Source organism: Eulemur rufifrons, chromosome 15, assembly GCF_041146395.1.
Source record: "Eulemur rufifrons isolate Redbay chromosome 15, OSU_ERuf_1, whole genome shotgun sequence".
Lineage (NCBI taxonomy): Eukaryota > Metazoa > Chordata > Mammalia > Primates > Lemuridae > Eulemur > Eulemur rufifrons.
The window spans coordinates 91544457-91562626 of record NC_090997.1 but is presented as its reverse complement, the minus strand read 5'-3'; the positions used below and the strand labels follow the sequence as shown (position 1 = coordinate 91562626).

At 36.2% G+C, this 18170-nt stretch overlaps 1 protein-coding gene across 1 annotated transcript; it reads left to right on the top strand.

Moving 5' to 3' along the window:
• Positions 1-309: 309 nt before the first annotated feature.
• On the top strand, positions 310-16644 carry FBXO30 (F-box protein 30). The gene is made up of 3 exons (XM_069488072.1): positions 310-447; positions 8961-11013; positions 15995-16644. Exons 2-3 carry the CDS (start codon positions 8977-8979, stop codon positions 16196-16198), a joined length of 2241 nt encoding a protein of 746 aa, XP_069344173.1. The 5' UTR covers positions 310-447; positions 8961-8976; the 3' UTR covers positions 16199-16644.
• The last annotated feature ends 1526 nt before the right edge of the window (positions 16645-18170 follow it).

Below are 18170 nucleotides of genomic sequence, written 5' to 3'. Positions count from 1 at the left end.
GGATTCCTTCCAGGAATACAAGATTCTAAAACTGAACAGGATTTGGTAGCACCGCCAGAGTGGAGCTCTAAGGGGCGCAGCGGTAACCCACTCCACAACGCGCCAAAGCCTGGGGCTCTCCCGACCCTACTCTATGCCACGTCGCTGCGGGGTCAGAGGGCGGCGTGCGCGTCTCCGCCAGGCCCTGCGTGCGCGCCTCCGCCGGGCTTGCGGCCGAAGCCGGCCGGGTGGGCGGGGCAGAGCGGGGCGGGGCGCTGGGGGAGGGCGGCCGCGTCTGCGGGAGGCAGAGGAGAAGAGAAAAGGCGGCGGCCCGGCGGGGGGAGAGGCGCGGAGAAGGCGGACCGGACGGGGGTGTGAGGCTCGGAGCGTCGCCGGGACACAGCGGGGCAGCCGGGCACGGCGGCTACGGCAGCCAGGGCCTGGGCCGCGGTTCGGCCGCGCCGGCCGGTGAGTGTCTGGAGGCCCGCAGGGGAGGCCGTACGAGGCCCGCGGCGGGGTGGAGACGCCGGCGGCGGCCGTGGGCCGGCGGGCCGGGCCTGGAGCGGAGGAAACACTGCCCCGGGCCGGGCTCTTGCGTGTCCTGGGGCGGCCGTCCAGGCGCGCAGAGAGGGCGTCCGCGGCGCCGGTGTTCGCGCCCGGCCTCCCGCCCGGCCAGCCGTTGAGGCGGTCAGCAAATGGCGACCCATACCCCGAGGGCACCGACCCCCCTGTCACGCCAGTCTGCGTGTCTGTGTGCTGGGAAGGGACGAAGGAGGTGTTAAACTGAGGAAACCATAAAAATCTGGAAAGAAACCCAGTTTCTCGTTCCGTTTGGCTTTTAGAAACTTAGGTTCTTTGGGGACAAACGGGTTAAAGTAAGACCTGGAGGAATCATCAACTATCTCCACGGGATGAACGAAGTTGGTAACTTTTCCATTCATGGAAGTGTGAGGATTAGTCTTAGCCTCAGTCCTTGTTAAAGGGAAACTTCTGATTTTTCAGACCTGAGCGGTTGTGTTATTTGTGTCCTGCTCCTTGGAAGTACATTGCTTGGAAGGGGTACAGAGAGCGCATGCTAGATTCAAACTAATCTCTTGTGAATATGTTTTTAACGTGTGTGTTTGGGAGTCTAGAGGGAGACAGGCGGAACAGTATGTGTTTACCATGGTTCTAGTACTCCATTTCCCTCTCCCTTTCTCTTGTTTTTCTTTCTGAGCCCTGTCGTAAGTCCCATATAAAAGATGCCTGGGAACGAATTGACCTTTTATTCCATGATTACGTTATTGACTGTGATCCAAGATGAAGTTATTTATGGGCATTCTGATATCAGTGTAGATTAACTTAAAACCCTTTTAATAACAAAAATCCAAACTAAGTTTTAATTTCTATTTGCCAAATTTTAATACTGTGTTATTTCCTTCAGAAACTTACTAAATTGTGTTAGCAGGCTTTGCATTTGCTCATATTAAGGTTTTCCAAAGCAGTCCAGGTAAAAGGAAAAGAGTAGTATAAAATATGCCCTTAGGATTTTTCTGAGGGTTAGATTTCAATATGCAGTTTTCGCTGAATCACACTTCTTTATGCTTAGTCACTGTTTCTCACCACAGAAGTTTAATTGGGGATAACATGGTGTTTTGCTAACTTTTTAGATTGCCAGTTTGTTTTTACCTGGTACTTTAATGCGATGACATAAGCTTTTTTTTTTTTTTGGTTTGATTTTTGGATTCTGGAGATGTTAGTGGGTGGAGTTTTGCAAATGTTAGAACTGAAGTTTTGGATATAGACAAACTTTTATGTATTCCAAGTGTACTAGGTATTTAATTTCAATCTGGTATTTCTCCATGTCTAGTATTGGGAGGTTTTCTTTTTCTTTTAAGTGTCCTAATAAAGTATACCATTAAATAGCAATAATATACAAGTGATTCTTAATATTTTAAGATGCTTTATATAGTTAGAGAGGTACTTTAAGGTCACCAAAATAGGCATTGGTTAATGTGTTTACTGTTTGATATAACAGGTTTCTAAAATGTGACTATTTTAATGGGATAAGCCCTATGCTATTCTGTATGATTTTGGACAAATCTTTTAACTGAGTTCCCAAGACTGCTTATTTTGATAAAAGGAGTTGCTATGGAATGGCATTGTATTTGTAGAATTCTTTGACATTAAAGTCTTGAGTGAAAGGCTATATAAAATAAAATAAAATTTAATTTCAAATTTGGTGTGATGAAGTAGGTGAGATTGGCCTGGAACTAGTTGGTTCTATTAATATATTGTAGGTAGCTAATACAAGCATACCTCAGTTAAAACCCAGTCCGTGAAAATCTTTTACAAAAAAAGTCTTTTTTTAAAAGAGTGGATAATATTAGCATTAGATAGTTCCTTATATGATTGCATTTAATAAGCTTTATAAATTTAAATGACCTCATAAAAATATACATAAAGCTTTGTGTATGTTAATGTGGCTTTTGTGTAAATGGAAGTACACCTGTTTTCTGAGAGCAGCATGTCTATATCCTGTTAGATACACACAATTGTAACCAACCTTTGCAGAGTTCTAGATTATTTTCAGGGTTAAGTAACTGCTTCAGGGTCACAGAACTGAGACTTCTTGGAAGCCCACTCCCTCATGCCATGCTGCCCATTTTAATAAACTGAGTTCTGCCATTTGGATGGGTTATTTTTATCTGAGTATCAACTCAGTTGGGTTCTGGTCTGAGTATTAAATATTTATTAATATCATTTCAATTTCTGATGTAAGTCTATGACAGTTTCATTTGTCTATTTAGTGGAGAATATTACAAGTAGTTAGAACTTTTATTTAGAGTGAGCTAAATAAGCTACTCATGACCATGACCATGTTTAGAAATTAAAGATATATATTTTGATTATATCATAGGTGAAAGGATAAAAACTTGAAAAAAATTTTCCATGTAGTTAGATCATTCATTCTGTAAATAAAAAGTCAGAACCAAAGTTTGATAAAGGAATATACACATTGTAATCCATTTAGCCATTTTTGACTGGGAGCATGTGCTTTGAGTTTGGAATTTAATGGTAGTGGATTTTTTAAAATCTTGTCTAACCACCCCCCCTTTAAAAAAAAGACAGATAAGATATCCACCTGAGGTATAGATTTATTATGTGGTCTTTAAAGCTGAGTGCACCTGATGAGTAGATCAATCAGCAAGTGTTTGCATTTACTATGCACTACTACCTCTGACTATACAAAGGATGAGATTTGCCTGGGAGGAGCTTATAATCGATTATTAAATTTGAAATTTCATTTGTGGACTTGTAATAATGGTTAATTGAACAAGTCCATTTATAGTTCCATGTCAGCCTTACATTGGAGCAACATGCTACTGTATAAGTAGAATTCTATTTCTTCTAATACCATTTGTATTAATTGTAATATTAAACAGTAGGCTGATGCCACTTCCTATTTTGAGCTTCTTTTCCTCACCCTGTACTCTACTCAGCACTTTTGCATGTTCAGACATTAGCCTCTGCCTTTTTGTTCCTAGTGCTTCTGTAGTCAGTTTTCCAGTAATTAATGCATAGTTGGTTAGGGAATTTAAATAATCATAAAGGTAAATGTTTCCTCCTGTGCCTTTTGTTATTATTTAAGATTTTAAAACAGTGGAAGGTTGAAATTAACTTTCTTTGATTTGCTTTTTTGATAGATGATTTGTCTTACTCCATATATAATGCCTGGAACGTACTACCCTAGGTGCTCAATAAATGTTTCAGCACCATTGACTTTTTATGGCCAGTACAATGAGGTAATATTGACTCAGTTTAATTGTCTGATGCCAGATCTGTAAGATTGTGTCTTTCATGGAATGTGTAGTTTGCAGTAAAATCAAGAATCTCAGTTGTTTTGGAATCCATTTTGTTTTTATTGTGTTACAGTTCTTCAGGTATTTAACACAAATGGGTCTCTAATTGAGGCAGAGTTTTGAATGTAGGGAACAGTAAGAATGAATGAGACAGATGGTCCTGACCTTCATGGAGCTTATAGGTTTCCTGTGGAAATAAATATTAAACAGAATAATGATTTACTGAGAGCTGTCATCATTATTACCAAGGAAAAATGCAGTGTGTAATGAGCATTTACAATACAGGATTCATGCCTTGTCTTTGGGGTATATGGAAAAGTAACATTTAAGCTGATACTTAAAGAGTTGAGGTGGCAGTGCATGTGGGGAAGGAAGATGTGTGGGTGTGTCTGTGTCTTGGAGGCCCAGGCAGACATTTAGGAACAGCCCTGAGGTAGCAAGCTGTTTTAAGTACATTAGGTGACTTTTTTAGTATATTTTAAAGTCATGCTAATTTGTGATTCTTTACTTATTTCCTTATATGTTTTAATGAATTTGAAAAAAATAAATGTTTTTTTGAGGACAGTGTCTTTATGACTTTAGTGACAAGATCCCGTTTCATTGTATGGGAAAATGCTGTGTCTTAAAACTATTTTTATGTATTGCTTGTTAGCCACGGAGTATGAGTTGCCAAGGAACTTCTCTTAGAGAAAATTGAAACTGTTGAAAGCATTTCATCATTTATAGATATTTTCTAGTCTAATGAAACTTTTTCCAGTAATTTAAATTTAAGTGTAAGTTAATTGAGATGCTATTTGGCATGTTAGGATTCTGATTTAGGGGAGTTAAAAAAAATGAAGAGTTTTAAATTAAGCTCATTGTGAACTTGAAACCTCAGTGTTAGCAACATGTTTTCTACTGGGCCTGCTGTGTCACTGTTCAACTGATAAATCAGGGATTGATGTCTTTAAACCTGTTTCACAGGATTTGTAAGCAGTTGTGAAATACTTTATGAAGGCATATTTAATTTGGCAATAGTGATCTTGATTAGAAAAGGGATGATCTGGGAGAATTTTAAATTCTGAAGCTGAGGATTTTATCCCCAGAATACTCTTTGGGTATTAACTATTTTCTTAACTTGTTTTCTTTTTTTTTTTTTAATTCTGGGAAAATTTATTTTATTACTTTTTGTACAATTTTTACATAATTTTCTCCTTCTCTCCTTTTCTTTTTTTTTTTTTTATTTCAGCATATTATGGGGGAGCAAAAGTTTAGGTTATGTATATTGCCCTTGCCCCCACCCTCGAATCAGAGCTTCAAGCATATCCATCCCCTAGACAGTGCGCATTGCACTCATTATGTATGTATACACCCATCCCCACCTCCCCCCACATCTGCCCGACACCCGATTAATGTTATTCCTAAATGTGCTCTTAGGTGATGATCAGTGAAACCAATTTGATGGTGAGAACGTGTGGTGCTTATTTTTTCATTCTTGGGATACTTCACTTAGTAGAATGGGTTCCAGCTCTATCCAGGAAAATATAAGAGGTGCTATATCCCCATTATTTGTTAATATGTTTAACTGTAGAATGGAATTGAACTTGATTCCTCCTTTGTATAGCTATTTTGAGAATTTTTAAATTCATAATGTTGTTCCATACATTTATACTGAGTATTATCAATGTAAAATATTTTAAAAATAATTTAAAACACATATGTTCAAAGTAAAGTGATGTGCTGTTTATTAGAAAGGACCAGAAAGAGTTTATGACCACATAGGTAGTTAAGTGTTGGAATAAACTACATGCAAAGTTGTGTAATCTCCATTCCTCAAATAACATCTTAAAATTGGATCACCAGTTACTGAAGTGCTGCCCTGTTTTCTTAAACTTTTGTAAGTAAATATATCTGTTATTGTCCAGGTACGTTGATCAGGTATAGATTTAAGTCCTAGCTCTGCCTCTTACTAGGTAGATGACCTTGGGCAAGTCACTTACTCCTTCTGAACCTGTTTTCTCTGGATTGTTATGAGGAATAAGTGACACAATATATGTAAAGAAGTATAAAATAGGTACTTAATTAGTGTTCTCTTTTCCTCCTCTGTAAGTCCACTTCATTAAATAATAAGTGTTGTGAACTTATTGCTATGGATTTTTTTTTAACCTTCTTATAGGAATAGTGTGAAAGAGGCTATTTATTTTGAAATTTGACTGCTTCTGCCTTTGAAAGTTATTGCTGTTTTTGAATTTAACTAAGTGTTGTTTGTAGCAGTTGCTATTGTAAACATTTTTGAATTAAATGATGTTTTTAAGATGTGTTCTGCCCGGTGTTGTCACATGATAGTGTGTACAGTAACCTAAAGTATCCCTAAAAGTTCTGAGAGCACTGGTTACTTCTGTTGAAACTGCTTTTATTTTTAGTTTTCTCCTGTAGTAATAGTCAAGCTTATAACCCTTAGCAGGTGAGATGAACTCAGTTGTCTAGGTGTTGTAACTAAGAAAGCTACAACTGTTTTCACAATGTAATCACTCAGTAAGATTTGTCTTAATTCTTAGTAAAATTTCTCTTTGAATGTCTGCTTAATTTACAAATGTCATTACTCTTTTATTTCTTCTATTATGACCCTTTTAAGCATGTCTATTTTTAATTTACTGGTTCTATACTTCCCTATAAAGTTTATGAATATAGACATTCAAAAGTATTTAACTCATAATTTGTAATTTTTTAACACAGTTTAAAAATAAAGTTTTGGTGTTGAATGTGTACCTTGTTTTTTCCTTGGCATCATTGAACACCATAGTATCAACTCAGAACTTTTCCACTTAATCAAGAAAAGCTCTATTAATGATGATTTAGGTAGACTTTTGTTAGTCTAGTTTGAGAAAAATCAAGCCTCAACTAGAGAAAATGTTATAGTAATTTGGGGTGTGATTACTTAAGCTACCTGGAACCAAGATAGAATTTATGAAAAAATATGTCAGAGAGCTAACAATCACTTATGCACTGAGGTTAAGAAAATACACTAAGAATCAGCTTCTTATCCAGAAAATTGTCTACTATGTTGTCATTTAATTTGAGAAATGTTGAGCTGAGTTGCCTGTGCCATATGCAAGTGGAAATATATCACAAATAATTAGTTGTAGAGGTCTGGAGTTTGGAAGAGGAATCTCAGCAAGATGTATAGATGGATCAGCATATGGGTGGTAATTGGAACTTTGGAAGAAAATGAGAGCACCCAGGGGGAATATATAGAATGAGCAAGAAATGACATGGGACGCTAAAGAAAAGTAATATTTAAGATGAAAAAAACTAAGGGATAACCCAGAGAGGTAGGAGGAAAACTGTAGACTTGCGACATTATGAAAAGTAAGGGAAAGTAATAGTCTAAAAAGGAGGAATTAGTCATCACCATGATATAATGGCCAAGGAAGATGGGGTCTGAAAAAATATGCCCTTTGGATTTAGTATTGAAGATCTCCATAGAGCAGTTTTAATTAATAGGGGTAGTAAAAATAAAGCCAGATTAGAGAGTTGAGGAGTATATGGGATATTAGAGATTTTTTTTGTTTGTTTTTAGTTTTTCTTCTGAAAACTTAATAAGAAAAAAAAGAATGGTAGCAAAAGGGGGACATTATTTTATTATTTCAGTTTTTAAAGAATATTCTTTTAAGTTTTTACTGCTAATAGGAAACAAACCAATAAAGAAATTGAAGATTATAGAAAAAATATATTGAGTAGGCTCAATAACTAAAAGTAAAATGCTTATACTTTCTTTGTTTTTGATATAGAACTTTTTTTGATCAAAGTTATAAGGCATATTTTAAAGCAGGAAAGACCATTAGGTATCTGTAATCCCTTCATGTTATCTTATAGACACTACTTCTCTGCTTCAAATCTCAGTGACTTCTAATTACTAAAAGTCTGACCTCCTTGGAGAAGCATATGGCACTAATTATCATTTGCCTCATACCTATCTGGCCTCATCTTTCACAACTGCCTTGTGATCCAACGATATTAGGAAACTTGAGGTTCCCTGAATATGTTTTGCCAATTCGTGGTTTTCTGCATTTGCATATGCTGTTGTTTCAGCATCAAAATGCCCCCTTTCCTTACCAACTTACCCTTCCATACATAAGATTTCTCTTCTTTCAACACTACTTTGAATTCTTCTCTAACCCTTACTCATGATGATGATGATGATGATTCTCTGTGCTACCATTTTATTTCTGTTGTGTTGATCACATAATAATGTGTTATCATTTTTACTGTCTTTAAACATAATAATGTGATACGATTTTTATTGCTGTAAGTTCTTCAGAGGAGGCATCATGTCTTACTAATCTTTATTTTGCCACACCAAACACAGTGCCTGGTACATTGTAGTTAAACAGTAAATAGGTGTTTAATGTATGAATGGAAACTGTAGCCCTCAGAAGTAAGTGATTTGCCCACAGCCACAGAGCTCAAATTATAACTTTTATTTTCTGGATAAATTCCCTGTTTGTTCTAATTGAGTCTTAGTGTGTTGATTTGTTATGGACTTTATGAAGGCATATGTAGAAGGAGACATCAATAGATGAAATCTTAATGAATTCCTTTATTTAAAGGGAATAAAAAAGAAAACGCCTAGTAAAGTTTTGATTAGGTATATTCATGAAATTTGGATTATTCCCTTTTAGGAATATGATGAGGTCTCTGTACTGTGTGATACATTAAAATCAGTTTAGTTGAAATTACAAAAGTAAAAGCTAAAGTCTTCTCTGAAATCTAAAAGTTAAAATACACATTAACTTGTTATTGACATTAATTTACATGCTACACAGTACTGGAATTTAGGTGGTACATTTTGAAACTTTTGCCCTTTTAGGCATATTGGTATATAATATGTAAGAATGATTTTTTATGACATTTTAAAGTACTGAATTGTTACTTGAATCAAAGTGCTTATATTCTTTTAAGAACTTGATTGTGTATAAAATTGATTATAAAAACTATATGTATTGATTACATATAAAATTAATGGGTTAAATATGTTTATATATTTCATCATAAAGTAAGCTAAGATGCGTTAGTGATTTGATTTATATTATTAAACAATTTTGAAAAATCAACCACTTGTTCCCTAACTTCTTATCTTTTTTCCATTTCAACAACTAGAGCTGGACTGGCCATTATGGAGGAGGAGCTGCAGCATTCACACTGTGTGAATTGTGTCAGTAGACGGTGTATGACCAGACCAGAGCCTGGGATTTCCTGTGACTTGATTGGTTGTCCATTGGTTTGTGGAGCAGTTTTCCATTCTTGTAAAGCTGATGAGCATCGACTTTTATGTCCATTTGAACGAGTGCCTTGCTTAAATAGTGACTTTGGATGTCCATTTACCATGGCCCGAAATAAAGTTGCTGAACATCTAGAAATGTGTCCTGCAAGTGTGGTATGCTGTACTATGGAGTGGAACCGATGGCCAGTTAGTTATGCAGACCGGAAATCGTATGAAAATCTAAGCAGAGATGTTGATGAAGTGGCACAATTAGATATGGCCTTGGCCCTTCAAGACCAAAGGATGCTCTTAGAATCTCTCAAAGTAGCCACCATTATGTCAAAAGCAACTGATAAAGTATCTGAATCTAAAGAACAAATCTCAGTTAAATCAAGTGTCCCAGAAATACCACATACTAATGGTTTGGTATCTGTTGATGAAGAATCTTATGGTGCACTTTATCAAGCTACTGTAGAAACAACCAGAAGTTTGGCTGCTGCTTTAGATATCCTGAACACTGCCACAAGAGACATTGGCATGTTAAATACAAGTCTTTGCGCTTCCCCAGATAAAATAGAAGAGCAAAATGAAAGAGAAAGCTTACAGGATAGAAACTTAAAAGACCAAGAGTATCTTTCAGAGGATGAGATAGGAGCAGTAGGTGGAATTGATCATAATGACACAAGTCAGAATGCCCAGTCTGAACAAAATGGCTCAAGCGATTTATTATGTGACTTGAATACAAGTTCTTATGGCACTTCTGCTCTTTGTAATGGCTTTCCTTTGGAAAATATGTGTACACAGATCATAGACAAGAATCAGAATTTACATGGTGATTCAAAACAAAGTAACTTAACAAATGGAGAATGTGCAGCATCAGATGGCACTTCCGAACCTTCCAGTTCACTTTCAGTAGCAGCACAACTTAGGGAAGTAATACCATCCAATGCTTTGCCTAATGGCACGGTTCAGCATATTCTCATGGCAGATGATGAGGATGAAGGAGAATTGTGTTGGAGAAAAGTAGACTTAGAAGACTTGAGGAATGTAGATGTCTTATCTTTCAGTCATTCTCCTTCATTCAAATTTCTTTCTAATTCATGTTGGTCTAAACCAAAGGAAGATAAAGCAGTAGATACATCAGATTTGGAAGTTGCAGAAGATCCCATGGGCCTCCAAGGAATAGATCTGATCACAGCAGCATTACTGTTTTGTTTGGGAGATTCTCCAGGTGGGAGAGGTATATCTGATAGTCGTATGGTTGATGTCTATCACGTTGACTTTGGGACTCAGACTTTTTCACTTCCATCTGCAATATTAGCTACAAATACAGTGGTTGGGGAAATAGCCTCAGCTTCAGCGTGTGATCATGCCAATCCACAGCTTTCAAATCCAAGTCCTTTTCAGACACTTGGGCTGGATTTAGTATTGGAATGTGTCGCTAGGTACCAACCCAAGCAGCGTTCAATGTTTACCTTTGTGTGTGGACAGTTATTTAGAAGAAAAGAATTTTCTTCACATTTTAAGAACGTGCATGGTGATATTCATGCTGGACTGAACGGCTGGATGGAACAGAGGTGTCCTTTAGCTTATTATGGTTGTACCTATTCTCAGCGTAGATTTTGTCCATCAACACAAGGAGCAAAGATTATACATGACCGCCATTTGAGGTCATTTGGAGTTCAGCCATGTGTTTCTACAGTATTAGTAGAGCCTGCCAGAAACTGTGTGTTGGGATTACATAGTGACCATTTAAGTAGTCTTCCTTTTGAGGTCCTGCAGCATATTGCAGGCTTTCTTGATGGCTTCAGTTTATGCCAGCTCTCACGTGTATCCAGGTTAATGAGGGATGTGTGTGGCAGTCTGCTTCAGTCTCGTGGAATGGTCATACTACAATGGGGGAAAAGGAAGTATCCAGAAGGAAATTCATCGTGGCAGATAAAAGAAAAGGTTAGTTTAATCTTAACTGGATTAACCTCTTACTTGACATGAAGTAGGCCCTTAATAATGCTGCTAAATTAATATCTTGTTGAGAAATTGACTATCTCCTAAAACTTACTAAATCAGTATGATGACAAATTTTTTAATGATAATTAATGAAGAACTAGAAAAGTTAGAATTGTTTGTCATGATCACAGATTTATTGCAGCTTTCCTAGGAGCAGGAAGAAAGTTTTTTGTTCTGCTTATAGTTGTTACTTTCTCTCCATTCTTAGCAGTTTTTTTCCTTAGGATTTGCTTGTTTCAGGTAGTACCTAAATCAAGATGAGAAAAAGCTATAACTATTAGTATGGGGTCATACTAGTAAGTTACCAATGAAGTATCTGGAGGATAGAGAACATAATGGATGGATAAGGAAATGTCTTAGGCCAGAGTGAGGTAAAAATAGAACAGTAGAGTTTGATATTGTGAGTGGGGAGTCTGGGTTTAGTACAGTACAAAAGAGTGATGCATTCTGTATTGGAAACGTGAGCTGGAGAATTGGGGAGACCTAAACAAATCCAATCTTCACCATTTTCCTCCTCTGATAACCCTACTTTTGCCCAGCTTCTATTTGAGGCATTACTCAATGGAAACCAGAAGGCATTACATATATCTTTGATTGAAGGTATTTTTCATTTTAGAACACTTAAAATATAAAACTACATTTTATTAGGCCATTAAATATGAAATGTCCAATTTCTAATCAAAAGTGTACTTTATTATATCTTAGACAAGAAGCAGTACAATTAATCAAAGTATGCACCTAAACTATCGACACAGTTTTGCCATCTTAATGGTAGTTTGTTTATGCCAGCAGCGAAGAAGCCTGGAGAGTGAGTGGCAATAAAATCATAAAAGATGTTTTCCACAGCTTGTTCAGAATTGAATATTTTTCCTTGTAAGAAGTGGTATAAAGCCTGGAAGAAGTGGTAGTCAGTTGGTGCAAGGTCTGGTGAATATGGTGGATGACAGAGTTTCCAAGTCGAGCTGCTGTAGTTTGAGCAGAATTATTTGTGTGACATGTGGTTACCGTTGGCTTGCAAGAGAATTGGCATGTCTCTGTTGACCAATCTTGGATACTTAATCACAAGCATCCTCATCATTTCACCCAGTTGGTTGCAATAGATATCCACTGTAATTGATTGACCAGGTTTTGTGAAGCTATAGTGGATAATACCAGCGCTGGACCACCAAACTGACACCATTAGCTTTTTTTGATGAATATTTGGTTTTGGACTGTGTTTCGGCACATCATCTTTATATAGCCATTATGCTGAATGCTTGCAGCTGTCAAAAAGTGTCCATTTTTAATCACGTAACAATATGGTGTAGAAATGGTTCACCTTTATGTCGTGACAGCAAACAAAGGCAAGCTTGAGATGATTTCTCTTCTGAAGCTCATTTAATTCATGCGGAACACATCTATCCAGCTTCTTTACTTTGCCAGTTTGTTTCAAATGGTCCAGTATTGTTGGGATATTAATGTCAGACCTTGCTGCTATTTCACGTATAGATTGAGATGGATTTGTTTCCACTGCAGCTTTCAGCGCATCAGTATCCACCTTGGTCTCAGGTCACCATGGCTCATTTTGAAGATTAAAATCACTAGAATGGAACTTTTCAAACCATTGATATACTGTGAGTTCAGTAGCCACATCCTTTCCAAACATTTTGTTAATATTTCAAGCTGTCTGCACTGCATTGGTTCCACAACAGAAGTCATATTTGAAAATAACACAAAGTTTTGACTTATCCATGGTTTCAGAAAAATTGCTCTAAAAAAGTGAAAGATAATCACAAGCCAAAATATACGTTTGTAAGACTGAGGATGTACCTTTACGATAAAAATAAAATAAGTAGTGTCAAAGTGAAATGTCAGAGATATCAACTGTCAAACTTAGTACTTAAGGACATTTCATACTTAATAACCTAATATTAAAGTGGAAACAGTTTTGATAAACTTCATATTTGACTGCACAGCATTCAAATTTCTGGTTACTTTATTCGTAGCACCCTTACTTTCTCTTTTACTCATTGCTCTAGTTTTTCAGAATTCTGCATCTACTTTTCAGTTCTCCTGAGGCTTTAACCAATAAATGAACACAAATTATTTTATGCTTTTTTTTCTCAAAAAGGAATTCTAGTGGCAGAAAGTTTCACTTGCTGTGTGTATGTATGTATTTTCGTTTTCCAGATGATTTGGTGAGTTTTTTTTTTTTCCTTTTAGGATGGGACACTCTGAGTATGGCCTCTTTTTTCCTTGCCCACTTGTATTGATATATGGAATGAAATATTTTCTAGGGATTCTGTAATCATTGCTGCAGAAAATGTTACCTACTCTTCATGTTTAAATTGCCGTCATTCATAAAGGTTATTCACACATTTATACCCTCACCATTTCCTCTACTTCAGACCACTATATATAAGCATCTACTGGACATCACTACTTGATTATCCTACAGCTTCCTCAGACTCAACATCTGAAGCCTAACTCTACTCTTCCACCTCTCTTAATCTCAGACAATGTTATCATCATCTACCTAGGTGCCAAAACCAGGAATTTGGGAGTTAGGGTTCACTGCAATTTTCCTGTATCCAGATTATCAGGAAATCCTGTTGACTCTACCTTCTTTATACCTCTCAGGTTTGCTTCTCTGTTTCATTGCCACTTCCCTAGTTCAGTGCCAACTTTAGTTCTCTTCTGGATTACTGCAACAGCTTCTTCCTAACTGGGTATCTACTTCCAATTTGGGCCAGTCTCCAACATATCCTCTACACAGAGCTATAATAGAATGAAATATATTTTCTTAAATACAGTTCTTATGCTGTCACTGCAGTGCTTAAAACTTCTTTGATATTTGCCCATTACCCCTGGGATAGAGGCCAACTCCTTAATAAAACATTGAAGACTTTGCATAGAAGACTTTTCATAATCTCATCCTTACTTACCTCTTCAGTTTCCTCCTGCCACTTTATAGTCTAGCCACGTTGATTTACTTATATTTCCCTGGTGTTTCCTTGCTTGCCTTAGACCTTTCAATATGTTATCTCTAATACTCATGTTTGAACCCCTGCAATATGCTAGACAGTGTGCATGGGTACTTTTATTAGCTTATTTAATTCACTCTACCCATTTTACAGATGAAAAAACAGGTTGGGTAACTTGTCCAGCTAATTGATGGGTTCGGATGTGAGGAGCCTATCTCTTGAGGTTATGCTTTTCAGCTTCTTGCTATATCCTGCTTACTCTTTGGGTCTTACTTCCTGAAGAAAGCCTGTTGGAAGCTTGACGCCTTCAGGGAGGTGCACTGTGTTCCTGTGGTGCTCCATTATATGCCCTTACTAAAGTACTCACCATGCTGTTTTGAAAGTCATTGATGAATTGGCAGTTTCAGTCATTAGATTGTAACTTGAGAAGTGGGACTCTATGGAAAACAAAATGTCTAATGCTTCGCATAACATCTACTGTATAGTAGGCTCTAAGTAAATACTTGATGGATTCTTGAATGAAAAATTGACCCATTACTAAGAAACTGTGTCATCAACAGGTGGGAGTCATCTGTTTTCTTTTGCCTGCTTTTCCTGTGTTTATTTCACCAGACTCTTAGTTGTGTGGAATTAGAAAGGCTGCCTACTACCATTGAATCTTTCAGCTAATTCATTCTGCCAAAGCTTAAAGAGAACTCCTAATTCCTCCTATAGCTATGAGATATGGGGGATTATAAGGGAGGCTAGTGACATATCACTAGGCCTTGACTGACTCCAGGAAATCACTCCATACAGGCTAATTGATCATAACCCTAAGGAACATAGGGCGTACCCTTTGTGCTGAACAGTGGGGACTTGTATTGCTAGCTGAAAAATTATTGTGTTCCCACAGAATTTAAAGGAATCCAGCCACCCCAGGAAGGCATTACCATTCTTTCCTGAGAAGTTGTAATGAGTGCTGAGTGTTTTTCCCCAAATCTGCTACTTTCTAGAGTATCTGTTGTTTATCATATATTCCGTGTTTTCTAACTAGACATTTGCCTATTGATGAACTTAGCTAGGATGCCTAGGGCTGTCCTGCCCCATTCATGCTTGTTACCTAGGTCTGTCCTGCACTGCATTCATGCTTTTAACATATCCTCAGGTAGCTTTCTATTTTCAATTGTAAAGATGAGAGGGGGCCACAGTAGTCGCTGCTGAACTAGTAAGATGACAGTGCTTCAAGGCCTGGAGCTGCTGAGTGTGCACAAGGGGCAGTAGCTCACATTTTTACCAACAGACAAATGAACAGGATGGCAGGTGAATGTTTTGCCTAGAAACACATTTTACAATGATACGGACTAAAGTAGGATCTATTTTACAAATGCTGTTGTATAAATTTTCAGAAACATTTTAAATAAATTGAAGCACCTGTGTTCTTAAATATTGCTAAGTAACTTTAATGCTTGTGCATAGTGGAAAGATAAGCTACCTTAGCACACAATATTCCAGGGTATTTTTTAGTATACTTTATGTGGTATAAATAGGAATGGGAGAAAAACCTGCAGAAAACAATATAACAACACTTGTATTGTCAGTATCTCCAGGCTATGGATAATTCTATGTAGCCAGTTAGTATGAAAGAATAGTGTGCTAGGAAGTAGCTCTGAATTCATAAGGTTATGATTTTTAAATAATCATTTAATAAGCCAGGTTGCATGTAATTTTTAATGTTGGATTTTGTCCTTTTTTTGTTTTTAAATTTATTGAAGTCATATCATAGAAGTGATTTACCTTATAAATATTTGATAAACAGATTTGTATCCAAATAGATTTATTACTTTTTAATTTTGTAGCTAAATAATTGAAATTTTATATTGAATGTGTCTCTAACAGTAGCCATGTATATAGTTAGAGCAAAAAGTATGTTTTGATTCTCTATAAATTGACATGTTTAAATCTAAAGTAGAATTTTCTTCTAGGTATGGCGATTCAGTACTGCATTTTGTTCTGTTAATGAATGGAAATTTGCTGACATCCTAAGCATGGCTGACCACTTGAAGAAATGCAGTTACAACATTGTAGAGAAACGAGAAGAAGCAATCCCATTGCCATGTATGTGTGTGACGCGAGAACTCACTAAAGAAGGACGTTCACTACGCTCAGTTTTAAAGCCTGTACTTTAAAAACTGTACTTTCCCTTGCATATACATACAAGCACCTAGTGTAATATCTTTGTAATATGTGATACTTTAATAATGTATTAAAGATTACAACTAGCTAAATTTATTGTCACTATGTATATAATGTTTTGAAGTGACATATATTTTTATAAAGTACTGTTTAGTTGGGAAGAAGTTGCCTTAATGTTTGAAATGTGTGAAATTTTTGGAACTTGCTGGACAGGGTGATTTAATTTTTAGCTACATAATTTTCAGAATTAGTATTTTTAATGGTGTGCATATTTTGGTTCTTAAATTTTTTGCTTCTTTAACTAACAAAATCCTGACCAAACAATTTATTCCTCATGTTTTCTGTGGGTTGCAGCCCATGCAATGAAAAGCAAAACTTTGATTAAATTTTTGCAGCATAGGTTTTTCAGATAAAAACATTCTCAGTTGCTTAAGCACTACCGTAAGATCATTATGAAGTTTTTATTTTGTAGTGCTCCCTATATACACTTGTTGATGCATAGGTGATCTCTAATGTATACTTACATGATATTTAAAATCATGACTAATGTTTGGTAATGCCATTTATCTTGATTTAAAAATAATCCACAAAGATATTTTCATCTTATGTACTTATAACTATTATACAAAGAGTAACCAACCATATGCAGCTTTCTTTTTTGTTAGATGCCACATCCAAAGACTCATGGCAATGTGTTATATGACAGATTAAAGCAAAAACAACAAACAAAAAGCAAGCCTGTGAATGTAAGTTAAACTGTTCATGGTATTACATATTTGCTATTTGGTGTTTGAAAAGGAAATATACCTCATTTTAAGTTTGAATTGGGCATATTGTGTGAGTAAATTTAAAAAATTCAGAATGCAAAGGGCTTAACTATTCTTTTCCATAAGCATTTAAAATTTTTGCCTTTTGATTATAAAAGTTACAACTATGTTTTACGACATCTAAAAATGTGAAATTTGGCATCTTTGTAAGACGACAATCATGCAGAAACCTGTCTTGGTTGACAATCTCTTCGAGACATTTCCAAGTTAATTTCCCATAGACTTCTCTACCAGGAAAGAAAGAGTTGCACCTTTGTATAAAAATCAAAGTGTAGTAGAAAAATATTCAAAGACCTATTTTTGAAGTATTTTATTATTGTTTTCAAACTGATTTATACTATTAACCTGATGTGGTCAGTTTAAAAAGTGAATATCAGTATTTAGAAATAAATTGCAGAGATGGGGGCATATATTTAAATAATTTGCCCTAAGTAAATTCTGGCATTTGGTAGTCTGAAATGGTGACAAATTACTTTGTTAAAATTGTCAAAACTCTATTGCGTCTTCTGTTCCTGCATTTGTCCCTGCGGGTGTTCTATGGTTACTAGGTTCTTGATTCCCATATATGGCAATCAGGCTGGGTAGAGACGTTCCTTGGGCATTAGAGAAGAATTCTGAACTGCTAAAGACTTGTTTTGGTTGGATCAAGACCTTAGTACAATTAAAAAATGTAGCGCTAAAGACAAATCAATTGTTTGGCCTCACCTGTCATTTTAAGTAGAATACTTATTTCTCATTGCTTAAACTTTTTTTCAACTATGAAATTGATGCATAAACAATCTATTTCTGTGGAAAAGCCAGAAATAAGATCAAATACTGTAAAATATAACTCTGCCTTTTAAAGTTTTGCTGAAGAATGTGTCTATGGTTAGGATAGCACAAGCATTAACTTTTTGTTTTATAGTTATGCTTTTTAAAATCTATGGTTTTTAAGTTTACACTTCTTATTTCCACACTGGATCATGAGATGTTTAACATTTTTTCCACCTTATATTTCTTTTACACATCTTTCTCTGTCTTTTTTGTTATGCCACCATACTATTTTGTTAAAACATTTTCTTTGTGAAACATTTGTTCAAGTTTTAATAAAATTAACATTTTCCCTTTATATGGCTCAGTAACTTAACAAGAAAAACTT